At 41.0% G+C, this 22,556-nt stretch overlaps 1 protein-coding gene across 7 annotated transcripts in view; it reads left to right on the top strand.

The window, feature by feature from the left end:
- LOC134222299 (stAR-related lipid transfer protein 13) overlaps positions 1 to 22,556 on the top strand; it is a 433,861-nt gene that overhangs the window by 338,209 nt on the left and 73,096 nt on the right. For all 7 annotated transcript variants that reach the window (XM_062701465.1, XM_062701461.1, XM_062701453.1 and 4 more), the window contains exons 5-6: positions 3,242 to 4,078; positions 4,162 to 4,204. In XM_062701465.1, the coding sequence (XP_062557449.1) occupies positions 3,242 to 4,078; positions 4,162 to 4,204 (880 nt within the window). The remainder of the gene's footprint in view (positions 1 to 3,241; positions 4,079 to 4,161; positions 4,205 to 22,556) is intronic.

The following is a 22,556-nucleotide window of genomic DNA, read 5'->3' as shown; positions in this document are numbered from 1 at the left end:
TGCGTAGATAAGATGTTCGCGGTTATCCAAGAGACCCCTGAAGTGAAGGCCTGCAGATCTACTCGCGTAACAAATAATCTACAGGCCTGTTTTGAATATGTAATATACCCATTGTGGTACATATGATCGAATATGCGTATGGAAGATGTTCACGGTTATCCAAGAAGCCCTTGAAGTTAAGGCCTCCAGATCTACACGAGTAACCAATGATCTACTGTTTTGAATATGTAATATGCTAATTGTGGTACATATGATAGAATATGTGTAAGAAAGATATTCGCGGTTTTCCAAGAAACCCCTTGAGTGAAGGCCTCCAGATCTACACGCGAAACAAATAATCGACAGGCCTGTTTTGAATATGTAATATGTGCATTGTGGTACATATGATCGAATATGCGTATGAAAAATGTTCGCGGTTATCCACGAAACCCCTGAAATTAGGGCCTTCTGATCTCCAGGAATTTCTTGGATAACCAAGAGCATATGTTGTGAACGTATTCCATTCTTTGAACTACAGAGAGCATGTACAATTTTTCAATTGAGTAAATTAATCTTTGGTTACGCGTGTAGATCGGAAGGCCTTACTCCAGGAATTTCTTGGATAACCAAGAGCATATGTTGTGAACGCATTCCATTCTTTATACAACAGAGAGCATGTACCATTATTCAATTGAGTAAATTGATCTTTGGTTACGCGTGTAGATCGGAAGGCCTTACACCAGGAATTTCTTGGATAATCAAGAGCATATATTGTGAACGCATTCTATTCTTTGTACGACACCATTTTTCAATTGAGTAAATTGATCTTTGATTACGCGTGTAGATCGGAAGGCCATACTTCAGGAATTTCTTGAATGACCAAGATCATATGCCTTACTCCAAGATCGAAAGGCCTTACTCCGTGGATTCCTAGGAAGACTAGAACTTATACTGTCTACAATATATTTTCTCTGTACCACAAGAGCGGGTCTTCTTCTTCTTCTTCTTATTGGCATTACATCCCCACACTGGGACAGAGCCGCCTCGCAGCTTAGTGTTCATTAAGCACTTCCACAGTTATTAACTGCGAGGTTTCTAAGCCAAGTTACCATTTTTGCATTCGTATATCATGAGGCTAACACGATGATACTTTTATGCCCAGGGAAGTCGAGACAATTTCCAATCCGAAAATTGTCTAGACCGGCACCGGGAATCGAACCCAGCCACCCTCAGCATGGTCTTGCTTTGTAGCCGCGCGTCTTACCGCACGGCTAAGGAGGGCCCCACAAGAGCGGGTACCATATTTAAATCAGCACTACAAATCTTTGTTCACGAGTGTAGTACCCAAGCATTTTATTCCAGAAAATTCTTGAATAACTGGATGAACTATTTGCGACTTCTTGCATAATAACTATCTTGTCCGTCAATTTCTAAAGTCTAAACAAATTTGCTTTTTGTTTCAGTTCAAAAAATTTCCCAGTACAATCCCATTTAATTCGCATAAAAAAGGTTAGGTCACAGATAACAGATGTTGAGGCTGGCATCCCATACGTGTGTAAACATCCGCAACCGTTAATTCAAATGTATTTTAAATTGGGACCGCGTTTGGCAATCGATTGGAGATGGCGCAAGGATCATTGTTATTGAAAACGTTGAAAACGCAGCCCGATTGCGGCTGTCAAATGCATTGGCTGCGTTCGACGGTTGTAATTCAGCTGCATCCTTAGGTACTGCCGCAATCAGTTGAGTAGATGGCAGTAGTGGGCCAACGTATATCAATTCAAAAGTTTACACAGGATTTTCAATAAAATTTGTTCTAGCATCAATGTCTGTTATCTGTGGTTTGGTTGTACTTCTATTCAGGAAAATGCATCAGTCTATCAAACAACTAACACAAGAGCGGGGCATGTACGTGGGTAGTGTTGCCATCAATTTTCTACTATGTATATATTTCCCAGTTTTCAATACTTTTGAATAGTAGCAAATTTTGATGTACATGATGAGTTTGGATGAAAAAAGTGTATTTGGAAGACTTTACTTTTATTACGCTAGCGGAAAATAAGCCAACAAACGAAATATATTGACTGCATTGTGTTTTATGAGATATGTAATATAAGATTATTCCAGTTCAAATCGTCAGTTTGGCAACGCGTTCTCAGCCTGTAAACAAGGTGACGAAAGAAAAATAATTTAAAGTCTCCAAAGTTTGGAAAAAAATATCTTTTAACGCCTTTCGGGAGTGTGTTTTCGAATAATTTCACAATTCAGTGAAAGATATTCCTATAATTTAGTGCATAGCGGAGAAAAAAAGTGAAAAAGGGCAGTGGAAGTTTTTGAAAAACATCGATTTTCATGACGATGTTACGCGGCTTTACTTGCAGTGGAAGCGATTGAATTTTCCTTCGTTGCACGGAAAAGGTAAGTAATGTTGCAAATATACTGAATCGTGAAGTTTGTTTGAAGAGTTTTTTTAATGAAAGTAACACCGGAATGTGGCTGGAATGAGTTTAGATGATAGTGTACACTTTTTTCTATCTTGCCAGGTGATAATTTCATTGATTTAAATGATCAATCGCGAGTATTTAGTGAATTAGAATTTGGTATGACGGGAACTAGCGCCATGGACGAATTAGCGCATGACCCTATTTAATATATTTTTTTCTGCGAATCAAGTAAAAACTTTGCATATCGTTACATAGTTTAATGAAAAAGGAAAACAGGTTTGTGATATGACGCATTACTCTATCCAATTCATTCAATATAGATAATTCCACCATGTGATCACCAACATGGAATAAAAGGTGCAAATGTTTATTTTTGGCATGTGAGGTAATGTACAGTATCTCGTTCTTCAAACAAGATTTTGATTACATGCCAATGAAATGATATAACACTCACAGAACAGCTACATTAACGTCAGATCAGCAAAGTAAAAAATCATAAAAAATAAACTGCTTCCAGAGATGCTAAATTAGTCATACCATTACTCTAACCAACAATACATTCTCCTACAATTATTGAAAGCTTCCCCTCGGGGGCCAGCAAATGGAAACGGCAAACACACCACTCAATCGTAACTGCTGGCATATATTACTATTGCGGGCAATGACATATACACGTACGTAGAATTAATTTCAACATGTTGTAGAATATATACGCGCAAACTAATTACACCATTCAGCCGGCTCACAAGGCGGCACAAGCAAAAAAGCAGCCCAAGCCTCATTAAGAACACATTTCCTAATTCAATTTATTCCGCCAGTCTGTCTCATCGCCGCCGCAGCAAAACCATCCCAGCTCGCGAGAGCGGAACAACAATGGTGCTTTTGAGTCGTCGGCAGCGGCGACGGGCCGGCTCGTCGGTGCCGGTGATCCCACGTTCATCATCAACGCTGGCAGCGATCCTCATCATCATCAGCATCGACATCATGAGTTGGTGTTGAAGATCGACGAAGATCACGACCACGATAAGCCGCCGTCAGAGTTGGAGAAACGTTCCCAGCGGTTCGTTCATAACTCATCCTCCAATGGCCGCTTGCTCACGGTGGGTGCTACCGACAACAGTCAATCGTCGGATTATGAAAATAACACCTACAGCAGTAGTCGGGAGCTGCAGGACAGCTTCTCCGACGACATGAGTCTGCTGGAGGAACTCAGCGTGTACGATAGTCACGAGCACGATGAGGATTGCTCCGACAGCAAGGAAGCGGAAACGTCATCCCCGAGGCATCATGCAATGCTTCCACAGAACCATCACCAAGGAAGATCGTCCCAGCCGGCGTCGCAGAACCGCCTGCAGCACGCCGACAAGCTGAAAACCAGTACAAATTCCCTTCCCTCCACTAGCCGCAATTATAATCTACACAGTAAGTTTAGGAACCACCAGAACGTAATCGATGCCAAAAGACGACAGTTTTTCCTGCCGCTGGAGCAGGAACCATTCCAGCCAGTCAAGACCAACATCACCGAGCTGCCGTCGCCGAGCAGCACCTCGCTGCACAGTGGGTACAATCACCTGATACTGGAGGACCTGGGCACCAAGAGCAGTTCGGCGCCTTTGCTGATGAAGAACGAGGAGCCGGAGATCGGCGAACGGCGGGTGAGTTGTTTGGTTGCTTTGGCGGAAATAATTGGCTCATTGTGAGATATGATTTTTCGTTTCTTTTTGTTTGCTCGTTTCAGAATTTGAGATACTCACGATCGCAAAGTGACAGGCATCTGGCAGGTGAGTTATTTCGTGTTCAATTGGCGGGCTGGGTTGGCACTTCTCAAATAATTTTATGTTACGATGTTTCGGCACAATACTCACAGCTATATCACCATCTATTTCAGTTTCAATTATTCAGCTGCATTGTTAATTCTAAAGTAAGCACAAAGGATGGAATTTGGCAAAAAAATATGTTTCTTTCATTGGCCTGTGCCGAGAATGGTAAACTTGCCGCGACTATCTAAGCATTATTAACCAATATAAATATTGCCAAGATATGTACCTGATTAATTATATTATTATAATTTTCAGATATAATAGAAAGAATTTCAACAAAGCAAGAGGAGTAAATCCAATTTTGATTTTCGAAGGAAGTTACAAATTCGTTTATTATTTTTTATCGTATCTTAAAGTTCATCGTAGAACTTGAATGACGATAATGACTCTTTAGCGCTGTGCCAATTTTTTTTTTCAATAATTTTGTTCGTTGCGCTCCAATGATATTGCAATTCTACCATTTTACTTTGGGGGTAATTATAGGAAGTGTTTGGAGATGAATTTATTATTATTGATAAAATTACTTAATTTAGTCTAAATTTGAACTATTACGTAAATCTGTTAATTTTAAAATTGTACTTAAAGAATTTGCGAATTTATCATGTTTTGTAAACCCTAACGAGAAACTGAGTAGCTCTTTTCTCTCTAAAGACCCAATTCACACCATCACAATGAAATCAGATATCTATATACGGACGGATCAAAGTTTAGTTGGAATAGATCACTGGTCCACGAAATTCGAACCTAGCGCGTACTCCGCATTGAATCGCAATCCGAAATTGCCAGTTTTTGCCCCTTTCTTCGACGGTTGAGTGTTCGGGGGATTGTCCACCTTGTTGTCGCGAATCACACCACGTCAACTTACAAATCGAAACCCGGGAGGAAATCCCATAAGAGTGTTTGTGTGAACCACCACGTTGAGCGTCTCTGTGGCCATTGTGTCGAGTAACCGTCAATCCGACGGTGATAGGTACTAACCTCAAACGACGAGATAGTACAGTGTATATAGTGAAGTGGTGGGAACAGTCCACGTGTTTGGTGTGAGATTGCACCTCATTCCAAAATGAAGAGATCGTCGTTACGCAAAAATACTCTCCATCACAAAACGCTTTTGCGACGAAGAAACAATGTGCTTGGATCAGCCAGGCTAATCCAGCAGTTCGATGAACAATATGATCCTGAAACTCAACAAAATCAAGTGTCATTAAGAATCACTACCCTGAGAAACACCAGAGGGAACGACGAAACCAGCATTACATTCAAGAACTTTCCGGATCGATAAGATCTCAAACTGCGAACGATCGCGGAAGATACTCCTAACCTCTCGAGCTTGTTTACAAGAATTTCATCAATGACATGATCAAAAGCAGCCTTTACGTCTTTATATTGTAGGGTGCTGTCAATACGACACACAGCGCGGCTGTTGTAATGTTTCCAAAAGCACAAGATTCCACGCAGCGTTCCACATTTGAAAGGAACAACCGCACCTCAGGAAATGCCGCAATGGTATCTCCCCATAAGAATCGAGTATACGGGCAGCAAAAAGCGCGGTGCGTCGTTTTCTGTGGGAAGCGCCGCGTGTACTTTTGGACAAATGCGTTAATATATAGCATCGACTTGCAAGCCGGCGTCCATGGAACAAATTCAAATAGAGAAGTACTCAACCAGGTTTGTATTGATGGATCGTCTCGGATAGAATCCGTGTTGTGCACTAGAAATATGGACTCAGGACTCGGAGAGTGCATTGCTTACGACCATTGGCGTAACTACAGGGGGCCTAGGGGGGGCTATAGCCCCACCTAGAACTCAATTAGCCCTCCCTAGAATTTTTGCCACTTTGCATGAATACACTGGTGGATATGTATAAAGACAAGCTCGGTTTCCATACAAAATGGCCATGTTGGGAGGTCAATATCTCGATTCTTAGCGATTCGATTGGGCTGATTTTTTGCCAGCAGGCCTAAAATGACTTGAATTTTTATTGAATGAAAGTTACATTTATGCATATATTCTACTTATACGCGTTTCTGCTGGAAATAATTATAAAGACAGGTCTGTTGTATGGAGCCCCATATAAAAAAGTGGTGTCTTTATAATTATTTCCAGATTCGGAGGTCAAAATCATTAGAGATGTAAACAATTCACTCAAAGATCGAAAGTTCTAGTGGAAAACAGGTGCCTAGTAAAATTTTAGCCAAATCGAATCGCTACGAGTCGAGATTTCGATTCTCAAACATGATGAAAATGTATGAAAAACATGCTTGTCTTTATACTTATTTCCGGCGGTATATTGTACTTATCTGGCTCGCTAAGCATATATAGACGTAATGCCAGAAATGAGTTCTCTTCATTCACATCCTTCTCTCTACGAAACATTAAATCTATTTTAACAAATTTTCGAACTTCGAACAATTGTTATATCTTACGATAGGAATGTTAAACACGAAAAATAGTTCGCTCCCTTGATTCTCCTGCGCCAGATATCATTACTTTAGAAAAGTGGTTTAAGAACAGTGGTTCCATGCTGATGCAATGCTGATTGAATAAATGATAGAAGCAACAGACTAAGAAAACAAATACAATTTCTGATTTAAAATTGGTTTTTTGCAATTCCAGATCATAATACCTGATTTACAGTTGGCGTTTGAGCGATAAAACGGCCTACTTTTCCATACCAATGACATGGGTGCTTTAATGAACATTATGCAACTCAAATGAGTTGCATAACATCCATTAAAGCATTCATTTGGGTGCTATAATGGAAAACCAGCATTGGAACAATAGTTACATGACCACATTTAGCTAAATTGTCTTGGGTGAGTGTTCAAATAGTGTATTCTCTGTGTCACGTAATAAATTAAATAATTTGTCGGACATGACATCAAATTCTCCAAAGGCAGGTTTATCTATCGCCTTATGGTCTGTCGAGCACACAATGGGACACGATAACATTGAATCTGTTTGTTTTCTGCAGCAACATGATGTTTTAGCAAGATTGGTCATGCTAAGTGAATAAAATTGTACCATTTTGGTACAGATTTATCATATTTAGGCCCATTTTTCGTCATTGCAAAAAATAGCGTGTGCAACTCGTTGCAAAACTGGATTTTTTTAGCACTCGTAGTATTTATCCAACTCGGCAAGCCTCGTTAGATAAACGTACAACTCGTGCTGAAAAAATCATCTTTTTGCAACTAGTTGCACAAACTACTATTCTCAGCAGTATTTAATCTTTAAATATTTTAAAGTTTTTACAGAGTTTTTCGAGTATATTCATTTAAACCTAGCCTGTTCGTAGTTCTTAAAGATGCATGGCCTTTCTGAGAGAATTATCAAATGAATCCTTCCGAAAAAGTGAGAGCCAAATACTACGTATCATATGTCTGTATCGATCCAGATATTTTGAAAGCATTTCTGTCTGTAGCTTTGAATGGTAATTTGGGGGATTTTTCTGCTGTTTCCAATTAAGAGATTCCAGAAAGGCAAAATCTTGAGTTTTCAAGAAGAGGTAACAAAAATTTAAATGAGAAAGCAATTGAAATTCTTTCGGATGGATAAAATTCCACTGGCCACTACCCAGCAAACAGTTTAAGTTGAATAAGCTAGTTTTTTAGCTGAACAAGCCCAATTGTGGCGAAATAAGCTCTTTATCGGCCTCCAATGTTTGTTGGGTAAGCTGTTTTTCTGCAATCTGACGACAGAAAATTCGTCACTCACACTCCTGTGGAATGATGGTTCTGAGACGAACCGACAATGTGCCTTTCCAATCCCCAAGCAAAATCAGAATTTTGAAAGATTTTTTTTTGTCTACTCTGCGCTGACATCAACGTCAGATGATTTGCCATCCATGGAGGAAAAATGTCTGCAGTGTCGCCAAGCGATTATGATTTGCACTTTGAAGTATGTTCGTCTCGGCACAACCTCCTCTATAGTGTATCTGAGACAAAGCTGATTTGTTTTCAATAATGTTCCTTTCCAATTACAAACCGAAATAAAATCTGAATTTTGAAAGAAAATGTCACTTGACGGCTACTGACGCCAACTTTTCTGCAGCGTTGCTCTCCAACGAGCGTTTGTGATTCTGATACTGACGGAAACTTCCTTAGTACCGTGGGAATGGAACCGAAGCCATTGTTTGCTATCAACCCTTTCTTTTCATAAAATGCTGGTCCTGAAAAGAGTCGATTTTCAATCCACAATGCTTCTTTCGAATCACTCACAGCAATCAAACGTTAATCCGAACCTTGCGTTAAAAAATTTACTGCTGCAGTTGCTAAGACGCTAAGAATAAAAGTTCAGCACCGCCACTGATATACCGAGACTGCAATCGACGCCTAAGAAGAACAGATTTTTTTTCACAAAGCTTTTTTCTAATCACTTATAGAAGCGAAACGATAGTCTGAGCATTGCGTGGATATTTCTCTTGAGTACTGCTACTTTCGGCGACGGTCAGCGCATTCTTATCCATTGTTTTGATAGTTGGGGAAAATCTTAAAGAGTTCGTCGATCGATTGATACCAAAATCTCCTAAATCGGTACTTTTCATGAAGGTCTCAAATTTTTATATGCGGAATTACCTCCCTATCTTCGCAAAGGACGTATTCCTACGTAAAAAATTAGCCCCCCCCCTAAAATTTTTCGTTAGTTACGCCAATGCTTACGACAATTTCGAACACTTTAAAGCATTCACACGGTGATGTGATTCCTCGCAGTTGGCAATGCTACATTTATCGCCTTCCTTGGGATTGGAGACATCAAAAATACTTTCCAGTTAGTCGGAATTACTCCTAGTCATAGTGAAATGTTGAAAAAGTTTACAAGCAAGGTGATGGGCGACATTGAGCTCCTTTTTCACAAAGAGGATGGTATCCAGTCTAGCCCAGATGATACGGAGTATCACAACGCAACAGATATTAAAGCCTGTCCACGTTAAATTTTGGACACCCATCTTCCAATGCAAACCGCAGAGAAGATCAATTTTCGCATAGCTGAATCTATCCGCTTGATGAAAATATTGATAAATATTGATAAAATGGCTGAAAAACATTTGGACATTATCTCAGTGTCCGAAATTTAACGTGGACAGGCTTTACATCTAGATGGAAATCAAAACTATTAGCTGAAGCGTCTTGTGTTGCAGCGTCTATTTGGGAGGCTGAAACTTGTGATGCAGGTTCATTAATGTTGTTAGTCCATCTTCCTTCCGCTTAGTGCGGACAAAATTCCAAGCCTTTTGAAACATGTTCGTAGACTTCGTTGCATTATATCGCTAAACAGATGCACCATAACGTCCAGATCTCAATCAGTACGATCGTACCGAGTGATATCTAACGAAGGCTCGCATAGCTCGCACGGGTACAGCGATCACAAGAGCAGGTTGATGAGAATCGACTTGAACTTACGACTCAATGGTTTCGAAGACTGAAGTTAATAGAGTCTGGCCATTCACCATGACCAAATCCAGTATTCTTGAGTTGCAGTTCAGCACTGGGTTCATCTGGGTTAATCCATGAAAACAAAAGCCATCGAACAATAAACTACCTGCTGTGGTCAATCGTGAATGAGAAGCATCTAATTTGAAGCTTCCTTCTTCAGAGCGAGTTCAATGTAATTCAGGGTGATTGTAATCGTCGAACTGGAGGACAATATCAGACTGATTCAAATTAGATACAGCATAATGTATAGACTCAATGTGTTGCTGTATAAGGCTGTGCAATGTAAAGGAATTCAAACTGCAAAGAATGTCTTCAATACTGTCGAAATTGCTTTGCAGTTTGATTTTAACCCAAATCTGCTCCAACTTGTTGCTCTTCGGAGCTAAAATTTGACGCTACTGCTAGCAATACTCCACCTCCTTTAGTTTTGCAACTGTTCATGGAATTACGATCCAGTCTGAATACAGTGAAGGAACTCCCTAAAAGTAGAGTGGATAAAACTGAATCATCCGACCAAGCTTCTGTTAATACGATAACATCATAGTTCGAGTCCACAGCCGTGAGGAAGAAATTTTTGTTCTGAACCCCCTCACATTCTGGTAATATACTCGTAATGACGAACGGGAAGGATGTATGCTTTGAACTGTCTCAGCTTCGTGAACACTAACACAAGCCTAATAGTTCTCAGAATGTCCATAGCTTCCATTGAATAGCGGCGGCTGAAAAATGCAGATGTATCACGTGGTGAACTGTTCGGAAGTCCTCTTCAAATAGGTCCAAGGCGGCTGAAGAACGATGACGGTCTGAGGCTCGACTGCGATGATCGGGTAGACGGCTTCCTTGATGCTATTCAGAGCATATCGAAGAAGCTCTCAAATTGTCAGTTCAGTTGAAGAATTGTTCAAACGCGTAAAGTACTTGCCTACGGTCGATATTCGAAAGCCTCGTTCTCCGCTTATCATACGCAGGACCAGAATGACTAAATAACAATGACGGCATCGGTTACGTGTTCCGCGGTGTTCTATGGCGGTCATGGCAGTAGAATGAGGGGTTAATGCTTCAGACACAGACAAACTAGATAAATTACCATCGACCATGACTTCAAAGGTCAATTTAAATTTGATTGATTGCGCGTTTCACAACTGAAGGCGCTAGCGTCGTAATCTGTTCGACATTTCACTCCAGCATCAGCGCCTTCTGGTGACAATGTCATACGAAACATTGTGACATGTGTAACATGCAGTAAGTAAGTTTTTATAAATAAGTCTAAATTTTTTTTAAAGAAAAACTAATCACGATATTATTGCGTTTGATGAATCTTTTTTGTGTGCTTATTTTCTTTTTCTTTTTACGTAACAGGACATGATATTGTTGGATTATTTCCAATACTCGACGCATAGGTATTGATTTCACAATCGGTGCTCAAATTTTGCAAGCGGATAATGAAGATCAACAATTACTATTAACTGCTTTCATTCTAGATAAGAGTTGTTCATACATTATTATTATTATTTATTCAGTCTGCATCTAAACAGATAACACTGAATCAACAATTTGACGCCACAATACACGGTTCGAGGCGCATCTCTCCATCCTCGGATGTGCCCCACGCTCGCCAAGTCGTTTTGGACCTGGTTTGCCCATCTCGCTCGCTGCGCTCCACGCCGTCTTGTACCTGCCGGATCGAAAGCGAACATTATCTTTGCAGGGTTGCTGTCCGGCATTCTTGCAACATGCCCTGCCCATCGTACCCTTCCGGCTTTAGCTACCTTCTGGATACTGGGTTCGCCGTAGAGTTGGGCGAGCTCATGGTTCATTCTTCGCCGCCACACACCGTCTTCTTGCACACCGCCAAAGATGGTCCTAAGTACCCGTCTCGAATACTCCGAGTGCTTGCAAGTCCTCCTCGAGCATTGCCCATGTTTCATGTCCGTAGAGGACTACCGCAGTTTCTTCTGGAGCCCGTAGTAGGCCTGACTTCCACAGATGATGCGCCTTCGTATTTCACGACTAACATTGTTGTCAGCCGTTAGCAAGGATCTGAGGTAGATAAATTCTTCGACCACCTCGAAGGTATCCCCGTCTATCGTAACACTGCTTCCCAGGCGGGCCCTGTCGCGCTCGGTTCCGCCCACAAGCATGTACTTTGTCTTTGACGCATTCACCACCAGTCCAACTTTTGTTGCTACACGTTTCAGGCGTGTGTACAGTTCTGCCACCTTTGCAAATGTTCGGCCGACAATGTCCATGTCATCCGCGAAACAAATAAATTGACTGGATTTGTTGAAAATCGTACCCCGGCTGTTACACCCGGCTCTCTGCATGACACCTTCTAGTGCAATGTTGAACAACAGGCACGAAAGTCCATCACCTTGTCTTAGTCCCCGGCGCGATTCGAACGAACTGGAGTGTTCGCCCGAAATCTTCACACAGTTTTGCACACCATTCACCGTTGCTTTGATCAGTCTGGTAAGCTTCCCAGGGAAGCTGTTCTCGTCCATAATTTTCAATAGCTCTACGCGGTCTATACTGTCGTGTGCCGCCTTGAAATCAACGAACAGATGGTGCGTTGGAACCTGGTATTCACGGCATTTTTAAAGGATTTGCCTTACAGTAAAGATCTGATCCGTTGTCGAGCGGCCGACAACGAAGCCGGCTTGATAACTTCCCACGAACTCATTCACTAATGGTGACAGACGACGGAAGATGATCTGGGCGGCATTAAGGATGGTGATCGCTCGAAAGTTCTCACACTCTAGCTTGTCGCCTTTCTTGTAGATGGGGCATATAACCCCTTCCTTCCACTCCTCCGGTAGTTGTTCGGTTTCCCAGATTCTGACTATCAATTTGTGTAGGCAAGTAACTAACTTTTCCGTGCCCATCTTGATGAGCTCAGCTCCGATACCATTTTTACCAGCTGCTTTATTGGTCTTTAGCTGTTGAATGGCATCCTTAACTTCCCTCAAGGTGGGGGCTGGTTGGCTTCCATCGTCCGTTAAACTGACGTAGTCATCTTCTCCGCTGCCTTGACTTTCACTGCCTGTACTCTCAGCGCCATTCAAATGTTCCTCGTAGTGCTGCTTTCACCTTTCGATCACCACACGTTCGTCCGTCAAGATGCTCCCATCATTATCCCGGCACATTTTGGCTCGCGGCACGAAGCCTTTGCGGGATGCGTTGAGCTTCTGGTAGAACTTGCGTGTTTCTTTAGAACGGCACAGCTGTTCCATCTCCTCGCACTCCCGCTTCTTCCAGGCGGCGTTTCTTCTCCTGAAAAAGGCGGGTTTGCTGTCTCCGTTTCCGTGTATGACGTTCCACGTTCTACCGGGTACCTTGCTGCAGCGCGACCGCCCTCGCTGCGTCCTTCTCTTCCAGAATCAGTCTGCACTCTTCGTCGAACTATTCGTTCCGTCGACTTCGTTCCACATACCCGACGTTTTCTCCGCTGCGTCGTTAATGGCTGTGTAATATACGTTTATAATTTAGGGAGTTCTTTTCCAATGAACTACACTTGATGACTTTACATCCATGATTGATTTTATTTAACCATTTTGACTTAAGCTAAACTCTTGTGACCTGGAGGTATTTGAAGTCATTATATATTTTGTAGCCAATCAGTGATCAATACATAGAACGACAAGGAGAGACATGATTAAAAGAGAATGCACATTGCAGCGTTAGCACGCTCATGTGGCATGGGAACAGCGCCGGTTGGAAACAGGCGTAGAACATTGACTTGGTAAATTGATCCTTTCGTTGGAAATTTATTATGCAGTACATCGACCATTATGGCACGGTCGATGACTGACGAGGTTGAACAATTCTGACCCGGAGTGGTGCAATGAAGAAATATGGGACATGTAGAATTTTGACTCAGCAGGACGCAACAATTGCGATCTGCTTTAGTCGAACGAGAATCGATGACATCTGTGATGCAGATGCCACAGCTGCTTTAACTGTATTCCAGCCCTCTTAGGGCCCTCCTTAGCCGTGCGGTAAGACGCGCGGCTACAAAGCAAGACCATGCTGAGGGTGGCTGGGTTCGATTCCCGTTGCCGGTCTAGGCAATTTTCGGATTGAAAATTGTCTCGACTTCCCTGGGCATAAAAGTATCATCGTGTTAGCCTTATGATATACGAATGCAAAAATGGTGACTTGGCTTAGAAACCTCGCAGTTAATAACTGTGGAAGTGCTTAATGAACACTAAGCTATGAGGCGGCTCTGTCCCAGTGTGGGGATGTAATGCCAATATGAAGATGAAGAACTGTTTTCCAGCAGTCCTCAAGAGGGGCCCCATCGAGCTCACCCTCTTCCGGCAACGCTGCCTCGAGATACTGCGCGTATGCAGTGGCGACATCCGGTTGCTTCAGTCACTCTAGGTCGTACCGCGGCGGTCGTCGGTACCGAACATTGTTGACGACGGATAGTTATGGGCGCAGTTTTACCATCACCAGATAGTGGTCAGAGTCGATGTTAGCGCCACGATATGTCCTGACGTTGATAATGTCGGAGAAGTGCCGTCCATCAATCAGAACGTGGTCGATTTGTGATTCTGTCTGCAGTGGTGATCTCCAGGTGTACCGATACGGGAGGCTGGGTTGGAAGCAGGTGCTGCGAATGGCCATATTCTTGGAGGCGGCGAAATCAATTAGTCGTAGGCTGTTTTCGTTCGTCAGCCGGTGAGCGCTGAACTTTCCAATAGTCGGTCTAAACTCCTCCTCTTGGCCAACCTGAGCGTTCAAATCTCCTATGGCTTGGACAGCTATCGTACTCACGTTCCAGCTGCGCGTAGAAAGCGTCCTTATCATCATTGTGCTCCCGATGAAGTCGAGAGATTTGCAGTTCCACGAATCGAGTTTCCAATCGCTGGTCCCTTTCCGTCGCGGTGGTCTTCGCCGATGGTTCCGGTCCGTACTCTCTTGTTTATTATTCGTTGCTTATGTTTTTTTAAAGGCTGGCTTGCAGGGCCTGACACCAAACCTCCTAACTTTCTATTTTTTTATGGTTAAGAGGAAAACATGATTATTTATTTAGGGGTGTTACGATAAAAAAAAATAGTCAAATAAGAATGTTTATTAAAATTTGAATAATGTTTTTTTTTTCAAGTCAAATTTATACAGAACAAAGAGAAACAATATTACTCAAGTCGAGTCAAGTACGAGACACTGAAGACGGCCTTACTGCTGAGGTCGAAATACGTATCTGTCAAGATACAATTAAGTGGTGGAATTCAATGGGATTGTATAAACTCGTCTTATGACAAGTGACTCAAGATTCCTTTTTCGCGAATGCGCACTGCCAGGCTTTTCGTTTGACTTTTTCTAAGGTGAAACCTGCCGAATCCAAAACATTTGCGCAAATATATTTGCATGAGAGCAAATATAATTTCATGAATTAATTTGAGCAGGGATTGAACTTATCATTTCATTATCATTTAGTATTCAGCCAATAACTCATTCCAGAGGTGGAATTCCGAAAAGTGTTGTATGGCGGACTTCTAGCGCTATTTCCCCTCTACAACTTTGTCTAAGGGTACATTGCTCTATGTCTCATATTTGCATCGTTAAACGCTAGTATCACTTAATATACTAAATGATAATAAGTGTTATTATCATTTAGTATGTTAAATGATACTAGCGTCTCAAGCTGTAAATATGAGACATAGAGGAATGTAGCCTTAAGCAAAATTGTAGAGGGGAAATAGCGCTAGAAGTCCGCCGTACAACACTTTTCGGAATTACACCTCTGGAATGAGTTATTGGTTGAATACTAAATGATAATGCAGGGTTTCGACTTTTCATTTCAATGAGACCAAAGCAAGCGTTTTTTGGGCCAAGGGAACATCTTGTTTCGTTGTTTATGTTGAGGATCATCTTTCACCCATCAATCTTTTCTCTAGAATTAGCATTGGAAGATAAACGAAAATCTTGCCTATTAGATGAAAATCCTTTTTCGTTTCATTACTTTTACCTCACACTCACTTTTCGCGAGAATTATCGCAGAACAATTACAAAATTGTATGGCCGCAACGGGATTCGAACCCAGAATAGTGTAACAATAATAGCTGTGGGGATGCGCTCACTCTAGCCACACCACCACGCTATCTGTATGAAAGCATTAGATTATTTGTTCCACATAAGCTACTACAATTTGCATTTACGATGCCACGAAAAGACTAGAATATGAAAGAAAAAGAGCAAACCAACGTTTAGCGGCAATCGAAGTGAGCGAAAAATTGTTATCACTCTCCAGGCTGTTTTTCTTTCCCGAAAAGCGATTTCTCCCCGAAATCTTTCGTGAGGGAAAATCATGTTCTCCTGAGATTGAGTGAGCATTACGGACCCTGTGATAATGAAATGATAAGTTCAATCCCTGAATTTGAGTTATGCTATCAAAAGCTTTCATATTGATTTTTTTTTTCATTGCAGTATTCAGCTTAATTTATGAAAAAAATGTTACTTAGGTCCTTTTGAAAAATTAAGCGAGAAATCATTGGCTTGATTCACACATAACACAAATCTGTGTCAGAAGGTCGAAGGGCAAAAGTTCTAATGGACAAAAGGTTGAAAGGGCAAAAGGTCGAAAGGGCAAATCGGTCGAATGGACAAAAGGGCGATGGATAAGAGGTCGATAGGGCAAAAGGTCAAAAGGACAAAAGGTCGAAATGACAAAAGGTTTAAAGGACAATAGGTCGAAAGGACAAAAGGTCGAAGAACAAAAGGTCGATAGGACAAAATGTCTAAAGCACAAAAGGTCGAAAAGACAAAATGTCGAAAAAACAAAAGGTCGAAACGGCAAAAGGTCAAAAGGACAAAAGGTCGAAATGACAAAAGGCTTACAGGACAATAGGTCGAAAGGACAAAAGGTCGAAGAACAAAAGGTCGATAGGACAAAATGTCTAAAGCACAAAAGGTTGAAAAGACAAAATGTCGAAAAGACAAAAGGTCGAAACGACAAAAGGTCGAAAGGACAAAAGGTCGAAATGACAAAAGCTCAAAATGGCAAAAAGTCAAGAGGACAATGGGTCGAAGGAAAAGAAGGTCGAAAAATTACAAATGGTTGAAGGAAAAGAAGAATGAAAAAAACTGAATCAAAGGTCGAAAGGACAAAAGATCGAAAAGACAAAAAGTCGACAAAACAGATTGTCAAATGGACAGAGATTGGAGTTTTCATTCTGTTAATCATAGGCTGTTCTTACTAGTAGTGCCTTAGAAGGGTGGGGGTAAAATGGACAGGGTGGGTAAAACAACCGGGGATCTCGTTTGAGCTAAACCTTACAAATTGGCTATCAAGTAGATTTTATTACTTGTGCCAAATTATGAGTACTACATGTTTTATCACATTCAAATAACGAAAACTTTTCTTTTTATTAATGATTTAATGTAAACTATGGCTTGAATACCATGGAGATGTAATTTTTGATGTACAGTATTTGAGCTTTTAAAACAGAAATCGGCAAAACTAATCCGCATAATCCTCGAGGATCTCAAACTTAGTTCATTCAACGGTTGGGGTTAAGGCCCTCCTTAATAGCCGTGCGGTGAGTTGCGCGCTTACAAAGCAAGACCATGATGAGGGTGGCTGGATTCGATTCCCGGCCTGGATATTTTCTCGACTTCCCTGGGCATAAAAGTATCATCGTGTTAGCCTCATTATATACGAATGCAAAAATGGTAGCTTAGCTTAGAAACCTCGCAGTTAATAACTGTGAAAGTGCTTAATGAACACCAAGCTGCGAGGCGGCAATGTCCAGTGGGGGATGTAATGCCAGTGAAGAAGAAGTACTGGTTGAAATGATGATTTATCTCAAAGTTTTATTTTTAGAGAATTGTTTTAGGCAGAGCTTAAAATATTCATCTTCATGAAGCAACTTCGGTCCGAATTTTGACAAACATCGCATGAATATTCAAAACATAGAATGACATAGTCAGACGAATACTCCACAAATTCATTCATTCGACTGTCACTGAGTGTGTTTACTGTGTGCAGAAAAAAACATAATTAGCATTGTTTATGTTGATGTTTACCGTTGAAAGTGCCTCGCGGATGAAAATCGGATTCAGTTCTGTGTGATAAATCACTTTACTCATTTGGAACGTGTTCAGATTTCAGATAATTTATCAATTTGTAACATGTGCATCAATATTCAATGACTAATATTCAACTGAATATTGACTGTCCAGAGCCGACTATGAATGTGTCGGAAGTGAACTAACAAATGAAGAAAAATATACTTCACCAAACATGTTCGATTATTTTACACTCTGGTTTTAGGAAATTGGATCAAGGTGGGGTAAACGGACACATTCTGGTGTGGGTAATATGGACCATATGAAGCAAATAATATTTCTTCCACCGAAATTTTATTTTGAAAAGCTTGTATTGTTCACCTTCGAAAGCGCCAAGCATTCATTAGGAAAGTCGAAGTTTTGTTCAGACCAAAGGTTTGTAACTGAAGGGTTAAAGATAATTCATATTATGGATTTTTTTTTAAATTATGAGTTTTTCAGGTGCATATAATTTTCAGACTAATTTATGTGATGGATCGATTTATGTCTTTAATTAGCTTGTGTTATATATGCAAATATGCATGTTAAATAAAACATTCTTATGCTTTAACCTCTGCGTACGCATTTATTAACAAAATCAATCCGCAAAAAAAAACTCTGGTTGCATGAGTCCAGCCAACACATATACATAGCTACAATATCGTACCCCTATTATGAGCAATCCCTCGTCAGGAATACACAATTCCCATGCTTTTGCTCCACTTCACCATTTAATTACAGATTTTGAGTCTCTTACCGCATTTTCATATATTTATTCTTTTTTATGTGTCCAAACTTTGAAAGTATCAGTACCTATGCCAGGTTGGTTTGTGTAAGCTTCGTCTTTCTACCAGTAACACAATAAATCAATATTTGACTGTTTATCAAAATTTTGAAAATTAGAGATATTTCACAGTCTTTCGTACCCAATTAATTCTTCGTATCAGATTTCTCCACAATCTCAAGATTCTCAACAATTTGTTGAACAGAAACGACCCCAACAAGAAATGGATCCCTTCCATTAATCAAACTGGTCGATAAAATTCCGGGAAAAATTAGGCATTCCCTTCTTATTGTTCAAAACTCAAATCCCAGTCAGCGAAGTCCTCCAGCCCCCATACCGCATTCCATTTCGAACCGCTCAAAATCAGTTCGCTCAATTCAAAAACAATAAAACAACCACAACGAGTTCGGTGGGTTAGTCGTTTCTATAAATGATCATTTTTGACCGAAAAAAAACCTTTACTTCTGTATCGCCGACGTCATATATCTCCGCTGGCAGTGGACTGACCGAGCGAGGGAGCGACCGACCGAAAGCGCAGTTGAGCGCGCTTGAAAAGGGTACAAGGACAGCCGCTCCTGTTGCTCGCGCGCTGGCTGTTGCCTGTAGTATGTACACATTCGGTGCTGCCTCCACCACGCAGACGTCCGATATCATCCCGACCCGGATTGAAGTGGAGAAATATGGATGCATTAAAGAAATAAAAAGTTGAGTTGTAAAATGTTATAAAATTCGATAAATAATACAGATATACGGGATGAGAGTCGGCACCGTGAGAAGGTGAGCGAGAGAGTGGACTCCATCGCCGTCGGATGCTCGTTCTCGGATGTGTGAAGGTTGGCTACATTTCCCGATACCGACAGAAGGGTTTGATCGTGTGCTTAGGGAAATGCTCAAATTGGGAAAAATCAATTAAAGAGAAAATCTTTGCGGTTTACGGAAGGAGTGCGGTTGATGTGGGAGTTGATTCATCAACGGAATTGGGATCGGGATTCTGTGTAAGCCATTCGTTCATAAGCATGTGAAGCTGAGAATTAGGGTGCAGCTGATGACACGAATCAATATAGCGTACTTGTTTATGCGAATGGCAATGACGATTTGCATTCACATCATGAAACCAAGATAAGGTTGAAAAATGTTTTTATTTACCTTAATTCAAATAAAGATTTAAAACAATTAGATTTATGTGAAAATCAATTTCATATCTAAGAGACGAGCTAGTCTCTATCCATCATGTTTCAATTATTTTGTTTTCTTACTATTTGTCGATGAGATATCAAAAAGCGTTTATTTGACAATATCCTTTTAATGCAATCTCGTGGCTAATTCCCCCAAAAACACCAACAAGCTCGAGCAATACCCTACTGCTAGAGCAATTCCGGCCGGGAGCATATCTTTGATGCTGAGTGTGTTCTGGCGATTTTCGTAGCCCCAGTCCTTATACGTATACAGAAGCAGCATGTAGGACTCGAGAAATTCATCCTGTTCCCACTTAGTGAGCAGTCCCGACTCGAAGAAAGCCCGCTGAGTATACTCGAACATCTCCAGTAAGGCGTCGCGTTCAGGCATCCAATAAAAGCAAATGACCATACTATGGACTTCATCCAGAATGTAGTATGCCGGTCGCTTATGGGCGAAATCATAATTTATTGGAATTCGAACACACTCATCTATTACATCCCTTCGGCCGTAATATGCGCTCCTTCGGTCGAAATACATTGAGGACGTGTTTGTGGTGTCCAGCAACATTCCGCTGAATCGGCTATCGTTGAACAAGGCCGGAACGACAGCTTTGTCGGCCGCGAGCTGCAAACCCGAATCAACCAGTTGCTGTATGGTTTCGATTTTCCCAATTGATGGCTTATCCACCATATACGAAATAACTCTGGTTTCATACGCACTTTTTATCACGAAGAAGAATATAATTACTGGGATGATGGTCATCCGCTCTCTTACGCCAGCTCTGTGTAAACTCAAACGTTCGAATCCACATACGATTTGCAAGAAAGGGTCGTTGCTTAATAATTTGGGGTTGAAAATGTGGAGGAGCTCCATCGAAATAATGATTAATGCAAGCAGAAGCCACACCCCCATGGAGAATGGCCAACAAAAGATCTCCCAAACGTTGAGACTCCTCGGGGTGGGAACTGCGAATACATTTATGCTGGGTGTAATTTTGAACAACGAACGATACAACAGCGGATCGAGAATCTTAATTCGAACACAATCCATCGAGATGACAATTCCTAGAGAGGAAATAAAGTCCGAGTAGCAATCACTCAACCACCCTAGCGAGTAGTGACATGGGCTGCGAAAATATTCCGAAGTTCCGTTCAGATACATAGCGGTTTCGTTAATCCAATATTTGTTGCTATACGATGGAGTCATAATTCCACTGTATCTGATACTTTTCCCCTCCATGTCGTAGAGAAGGTTTTTGAACAGTGCGTCAACCTCTACATATTCCAGAACATCGATGAACATGCCATCGTAGCCAATCGGAATGAATGCCATGTGTCTCGATTCAATGCAAACAATTTGGGTGAATTGGATACCTAAGAAGAACCAAAACACGAATGCAACTGTCGCGTCGGAATAAGATTTTTCAAACAGAACCAAAATTCTCGTGTTGGGATTAATCCTAAAAACAATATCCGCAAACTCATCGGTATGCATGGCAAATCCGTGTCGGTGGACATTCACCACCATAAGCGACGGCTCTCGTGGGAAACTGCTGTCCGCGGTCACGACGAAGGAGTCGTTGATAATATATTTGGTGACGTGATTCAGGCGAGGAGAGCTAATCAGTTCCTGGAAACCGTTATCTTCGAACAAGTTACTTCCCAAGTCGAGAAAAATGCAATCGAATCGGCCAAAGTGATGCCCCGAAAGGTATTCGATCAAGGTGAGCGTATAGTTTACTACCTTCGAAGAAATGGCCGTTTGATTGGTTGGAACAACAGCACTGCAGAAGTCCACATTGATCAGGAAAATTGCAATTACTAGAAGAGAGGCCAACATGGTTGATACTAAACTGAGTTGTGATCGGAGACTATTTAACTTAGCCTTTAGCATTTCAGTTTTGAAAGAACGTCCATTACGACATATATTCTTGATCAAGATGATTGGTTCGGTTCAAATGCTCAGTTTGACCTAGTTTACTGGTTGCGGCATTATTTTATGATTCTTTAATGATTCCGAGTACATTGTGCTACAATGTAGGGCAGCAGTTCAAATTTAACCTCATTGGTCGCACCGATAGAAACACTATGAACTTGTACTACATTTATGAACATGGTTTGAGAATATACTGAATTCATCGAACTACACCGGTTGAAATTCAATGACCTGTATTCAAATGAATTAAATTAAATAGTATGCAAGTATAAAAGTATCTTCTATGTTTATAGCACATTTTCAATAGTTTGATAGTTCATAAGTTTAATTATTATTCGCTGATTTGATTATTTTTAAATACAAATCGAGCAATCAAGTAAAAATTTGATCATGATCAAGCATTTTAACTTTCTCGTAAACTAGAGAACCATAATGCTATATCGGGACTGCCTTCCGATTTGGGCGAACATCGTTTTTGTAAACAAACAATGTTTTATCAATTCCGTGAAATTTCTATCTGATACGGGGAATCTTTTTTTATCGGATGCATTCCTCCTTGATTTAGCAGGAATTTACTTTCCAATGTTTGTTTACGCCCAAATCGTAACGGTCACTCTGTTAGACAAACTGTCCAGAATAAAAAAAATACCTCGCATTTCAGAGGCACCAGTCAATCTCAACAAAGAAGCAACGAATGATTGTCATCTTTTTATTTTGGCTTTGCTGCGTCGCAGCAAGTGTTGAATGAAAAGATGACAGTATTGGATTCAGTAGAGTTCGTCCTTAAATATACTAAAATGGAAAATTTCAACGTTATATCATTGATGGATAATTATAACATCCTTGATCTGTACACCAGCTGAGAAAATTCGTTTATTTATGCAATAATAATACAATATTTCACATAGAGTAAATAGTGGACCCCGTAGCA

This window comes from Armigeres subalbatus, chromosome 1, assembly GCF_024139115.2.
Source record: "Armigeres subalbatus isolate Guangzhou_Male chromosome 1, GZ_Asu_2, whole genome shotgun sequence".
Lineage (NCBI taxonomy): Eukaryota > Metazoa > Arthropoda > Insecta > Diptera > Culicidae > Armigeres > Armigeres subalbatus.
Note: the sequence above shows the minus strand (reverse complement) of the source record. Positions and strands in the feature narration are given on the sequence as shown.